This window comes from Tribolium madens, unplaced genomic scaffold, assembly GCF_015345945.1.
Source record: "Tribolium madens isolate multiple individuals breed KSU strain unplaced genomic scaffold, Tmad_KSU_1.1 Scaffold_20;HRSCAF=117;Tcas5.2_LG4, whole genome shotgun sequence".
Classification (NCBI taxonomy): domain Eukaryota; kingdom Metazoa; phylum Arthropoda; class Insecta; order Coleoptera; family Tenebrionidae; genus Tribolium; species Tribolium madens.
The window spans coordinates 1452960-1459233 of NW_025400985.1; the positions used below are offsets into that span (position 1 = coordinate 1452960).

General features: G+C 28.2%; 1 protein-coding gene across 3 annotated transcripts in view; it reads right to left on the bottom strand.

The window, feature by feature from the left end:
- Positions 1-683: 683 nt before the first annotated feature.
- LOC123004887 overlaps positions 684-6274 on the bottom strand; it is an 8540-nt gene continuing 2949 nt past the window's right edge. For all 3 annotated transcript variants that reach the window (XM_044398399.1, XM_044398398.1, XM_044398397.1), the window contains exons 8-9: positions 4312-4828; positions 684-1595 (exon numbers count right to left, since the gene is read on the bottom strand). In XM_044398399.1, the coding sequence (XP_044254334.1) occupies positions 937-1595; positions 4312-4828 (1176 nt within the window). In that variant the 3' untranslated portion in view covers positions 684-936. The remainder of the gene's footprint in view (positions 1596-4311; positions 4829-6274) is intronic.

The window sequence follows — 6274 nt, forward strand, 5'->3', positions numbered from 1 at the left end:
GTTTAAAAAATTTCTTTGACAGTCAATCCGCTATTTTAGGGAATAAATTTTCAACAAATTGCATTTAAAAAAATTGTCAAAACAAAATAGACAATGTCTAAATTTGATCTAAAATGCCTTAGCTTCCGTAGATTTAAATGTTTTTCATTGGAAAACCCACAGAATTCGACATATTTTGACAATACAAAATAGAACATTGCCCCGAAATGTCATATTTTTGATAATTTCGAAAGATATGTGTTTAAAAAAAACTCACAAAAGGTTTTGTCAAAACGAAGTCGAAAATTGTAAAATTGGGACTGAAAATATGTTACTTTGATCAATTTCAAACCTTAATTTTCATTTACAAATCCCTTTCTTACCGGCTGAGCAAAATTTAAAATATTTACTGTAGTTTGATTAAAAAAAGTTATCAATGCAAGATTTATTTACAATACATCAATTTAGATATCCGTATTATTRTGTACAAGTCTATTTTGTTTATTGACAGATGATTACGGATTTCTTTATTATCGGCACTTGGAAAAAAAATAATTTAATTAAACAAGAAATTTTTTAAAAGTGCCTCAATGCACAAGACTGATTTTATACATGAAATTTTAATAAATAATTTCCACAAAACTGACATTTTTGACAAATTACAAATTCCTTCCTTACCGGCGGAACAAAACTTAAAATGCCACTGCAATTAATAATGCAAGATTTATTTACAATACATTAATTAAATATCAGTAATCACAAAGTAGGGATGTTGAACAAAAAAATACTGCCCTTTAATAGTACAAAATTAACAATTTTGAATTCGAAAAAAATTAAATAATCATTTTAAACTACGTAAAAGCACCGCTTTGATGTAGCTTATGACACAAATATCCAATACATTAAGTGAACTAGAACAATATTTACAAAGTAGAAAAGTCTCATCACAATTTAACATTAACTCTCCTTAGCTAACTGTCTTTGTAGTTTCTCTAAATCCTCCCTCACTAAAATAACCCTAACCGCCTTCATTTTCTTCATTTCAAGTGAAGAATCTTCTGTTAAAAAAGTCCTTAACTCGGGTTCATCGGGAGGATCATCCGGGATTGTTATACACTCCGGGGGGACATTTTGCAACTCTGACACCGACTTGACTTTCAAAAACCCCTTCGGGGGCCCCCCTACAGTATTTGTGGCTTTTTCAATGATTATCACCGGATCAATGGCAGTTTTAGTTTCCGGAATCGCCGGTTTTGGCATCACTGGAGACGCACTAACAATGATAACATCATCGTCGTTCTGAAACTCCGGTTTCTTCGACGGCAAACGAACAGTTTTAATTCCGGTGATAAATTCCGTTCGCAAATTCTTCCGGATTTGAATCAACGAATTTATTGAACTACTCAGAATCTCTTGTAATTTATTATGAACAACTGCGAGTTCCTCCACACTGCCTGCTTGCGATTGGGCTTTATTTAATTGAGTTAAAGTGTAAGATAAATGGGAGTTGACTCGAGCTGCTGCCCTCACAGTCTTCTCAAACCACTCGTGTTTCATGAGATTCCGGTTTTGGAGCGCTGTGGAGAGAATCCGAGTCGATGTGGGGGCCTGTGGAACTAAAATAGTATATCAAAAACAAGTTTCAAAGACTTGAAGCACGAATTAAAGTTTAAAAAACGAGTGGCGTAACCACAAGAGGTTTTTTATTGTGATTTGTGCCATTTAAATTTTAATCGAATTAGGAATTGTGACGATTTAAAGCAAAATAAACAATGTGAAACATTTTTAATCGACGTTTCGTAATGTCTCTATTTTAAAAATCAAATTTAATTTAATTCAAAGCAAAATAAACAATGTAAAAAATTTGATCTAAAATGCGTTTATTTTTATGGATTTAGAAGTTTTTTACTGAGAAAACAAGACAAAAAATCGCAAAATTATTCCTGAAATACCATATTTTTGCTTATTTCTAAAGATTAAAAAAAATATTAAGATAATTTTCGAAAAATTTTGTCAAAAAATTGCCTTCTTTAATTCTAATTTTATAAATGTTAAGGGTTTTACAAGTAAAATACTGAATTCAAAAAATTTTGGCCAAACAAGATAGAAAGTTACGACATTTTTTCGGTGAAACCCTTATAGTATATTAAAAAACTAGTTTCGTAAGACTTGAAGCACGAATTGAAGTTTAAAAAACGAGTGGCGTAACCACAACACGTTTTTTATTTTTTGTAATTTGTGCCGTTTAAATTTTAATCGATTTATGAATTATTCCGTTTCTTTATTTTAAAAGTCAATTTAATTTAAAGCAAAATAAACAATGTGAAAAATTTGATCTAAAATGCGTTATTTTCTATGGATTTAGAAGTTTTTTTACTGAGAAAGTCTCAGAATACGACATACTTTGTCAAAACATGACAAAAAATCGCAAAATTATTCCTGAAATGCCATATTTTTGTTTATTTATAAAGATTAAAAAGATTTATTATTAAGATAATTTTCGAAAAATTTTGTCAAAACAAACTAAAAATTGCCTTATTTTGGTATAATTACACAAATTTTAAGGATTTTTTAACGAGAAATATAGAAAGTTACAAATTTTTTTCGGTGAAACCCTTAAAGTATATTAAAAAATAAGTTTGATAAGACTTGAAGCACGAATCAAGTTTAAAACATGAGTGCTTCAAGGTCTTTTGGAACGAGTTTTTTTATGATATTTTTTGTAATTTATCCCATTTTTAAACTTCAACCGATTTATTTAATCGACGTTTCGGAATGTCTTTATTTTAAAAATCAAATTTAATTTAATTAAAAGCAAAATAAACAATGTGAAAAATTTGACCTAAAATAAGTTTTTTTACTGAGAAAGTCTCAGAATACGACATATTTTGTCAAAACAAGACAAAAAATCGCAAAATTATTCCTGAATACCATATTTTTGTTAAACTAAAAATTGCCTTATTTTGATCTAATTACACAAATTTTAAGGATTTTTTAACGACAAACATTTTTTTGTTAAACAAGATCGCTATTTTAGGGAATAAATTTTCAACAAATTGCATTTAAAAAAATTGTCAAAACAAAATAGAAAATTGCCCCGAAATGTCATATTTTTGAAAGATATGTGTTTAAAAAAACTCACAAAATTTTAAAGATTTTGTCAAAACTAAGTCGAAAATATGTTACTTTGATCATTTTTTTTTAATTAAAAAATTCAAAAAAAAAAAAAGGTTTTCCAACGATACTCATAAAAATCAAAAGATTTGGACAAAATAAAGTAGAAAAGTATAAAATTTATTCTGAATGCGTTGTTGTCCCATGTTTTTATAAATTTATGTTTAAAAAAATTGTAAAAACAAAATATAACATTTGATCCAAAATGCGTTATTTTCTATCGTTTAAAAAATTTTTTTTACTGAAAAACTCAAAATACGACAACATATATATTTTACCAAAATAAGACAGAAAATTGCACACAATTATTTCTGAAATACGAAATTTAATGCGTTTTTTTATTAAGAAACTCACGAAATTTGAAAGATTTTGTCAAAACTAAATAGAAAACAGCAAAATTAGGTCTGAAAATGTGTTACTTTGATCTGTTTTCACCAATTCAGGTTGTTTTTCAACAAAAAACTGAAAAGATTTTGACGAAAACAGTATAAAATCTCATCTCAATGCATTGTTACCTATTTTTATAAATTTAACAAAAAACTATTTGCGTTAAAAAAAAAATTAAATGACGAAATTTGATCTAGAATGACTTATCATATAATAAGACATATTTTGTCATAACAAGAAAAAAAATTGCAGAATTCTTCCCAAAATGCCATATTATTGGTAATTTCGAAAAATTTAATACGTTTTTTATTAAAAAAAAGTATAAAAGTTGATCTGAATTGTTTTCACCTGTTTTTAAAAATCCAAAGCATTTTTTAATAAAAAAAAAACTAACTGTATTCAAAGAAAAATTGTTAAAGCAAAATAAACAATACCAGTATGAAAATGTTTAGCTAAAATGGATTTAGAAGTTTTTTACTGAGAGTCTCGGAATACAACAGAAAACTGCAATATTCCTGAATATTGCCTTATATTTGCTTGTTTCTAAAGATTAAAAAGATTTATTATTAAGATAATCGAAAAATTTTGTCACACAAGGAGAAAACGACCAGTCTTGAAGCACGAATTAAAGTTTAAAAAACGAGTAGCCTAACTAGTATTTTTTATAATTTGCCCCCTTTATGCCAATTTTAAAGTGAAATTTTGTACTTAATAGATTTAGAATCAAAATGGAGGCAAATTACAAAAGTATTATTATAATTAAACACAAACCTGGCCTCACAGAAGGAAGTATTGTGCGAAATTGGGGCCTATTCGTCGGATTGATTGTAACAAAAGGCGCTGGAATTTGACGCACAAATTCAATATCGTTGTCTTTGGTTTTATTACCAATTAATGTATATCTAGGCACAATTTGAATAGGAGGCTTAGGAACAATTTTACTCCCTGGAATTGCAAGAGGATCGGGAGGGATTATTTTAGAATCATTCGGTTTATTGGGATTATAATCGGGATCCGATTCCCATTTCTTCCTTTTGGCTTTCTTTTCTTCCCCACTAGTTGCCGGTCGTTTCTTTTCACCGCCACAACAACGGGAATAATCCCGACTCCACACTTCGGGATTATTCCCATTCATCCATGACATTTCACGTCGAATGTATTCGAAAAATTCATAACAGGCAATTCGCTGTGTTATGAGTTGCGATGAATTGCATCTGAAACACTCCCAACTGTCACTGTCGCGAATTTCAAACATTTTTTTGCGCCCAAAATTCGTCCGAATACATCTCTGAAACAAACAATTATTTGTGTCACAAGAAAGGTAAATGTATCTTTTCCATCACCAAGGAAAGAAAACACACTTTCTTCCCGTGTAATACATATAATTTTTTCTACGACCCAGTAACAAAAACCGATTTTGACAAACAATTTGATATAAATTTTAAGATTTTTTGAAATAATCTATATTTTAAATTTCGTTAGAATCCGTTAGTAAATAATAGAGATTTTAGATCGGAAAGTCTTAGGTGGGACACCCTGTATTAGGTCAATTTATTGCTCTAGCTTCCTTAGGAAGCATTTCCGGACATGATTTCATAAGAACTTTTTTTCTATCTTCTCATAAGCTATCATCTCCCAAAAAAAATTAATGTTTTTTACGGACAGCCTGTATAAATATATACAGGGTGATTTTAATGGTTGTGCTAAAATTTTACTAGGTGATAGTGCAGGTCTAAAAAAGTCAAAATAACTCAATTTGCGTTATCCAAATATTAGTAGTTTCTGAGATATTGAGGGTTTTAGTCCGGACACCCTGTATAACGAAAAGTAGGGGACAAAAAGTAACCTGTGATTCGCCAGGACAAAATAAAACGATTTAAACCAAGTTGTACCGTTTAAAAATTTTTAATTATTTTTTAACGGAGTAATCAACTTATGAAATTTGAACCATATTTTTGTTAGACGTAATCCGAATGGCGTAATTCTTTTATTTTTAAACAATTTTTGTATCTTATAAAATTTTTGTATCGGCTTTCTTTTTAGAGTTAAAAATAACTTAAGTATAAGTGTCAAAATTTTTTCCTTACACTGTGTATATAGGGTGTTCCAAAAGTAAACCACTATATGTCAATCAGTGATAGAAAATGTTATTCTGTGAAGAAAAAAAATTAAATAGTTTTTTTTTCGATTTTTGTCTGTTAAAGAATTACAGGTGATAAATTAAAAACGATGACATTTATGGAAGTTGGAAGCCATTCTGAGCAATTCTTGTAGTTATTTTGTCTACTTAATTTTTATTTTTTAATTGTTTTGTAAAAAAAACAAAAAAAAGAAAAATGCTAAATAAAATAAGATATCAAGAAAATAAACAAAAAAAATGTTAAAAAAATCCTGTTTTTTAAAGTTTTTGTACTTTTGCTGAATAATTATGAAAAAACATACTTATACAATAGACATAAAATGTCAAATGTGAAAAAATAAATGTCAAAAATTTTTGACAGAATTTTGTAAACATTTTTTTTAATGTTCCTGGTTATCTTACTCTTTTTTTTTTACAAAACACCCTGTACATATACAGGATGCGCCAGAACTCTCATTTTTTAAATATAAGTATTTTGTAAAAAAACAAAAAAAAAAACAAAAATGCTAAATAAAATATCAAGAAAATTAAAAAAATGTTACTTGGCATTATTTTTTATTGTTTCATACAGGTCTTTTGTAAGAAAAAACAAAA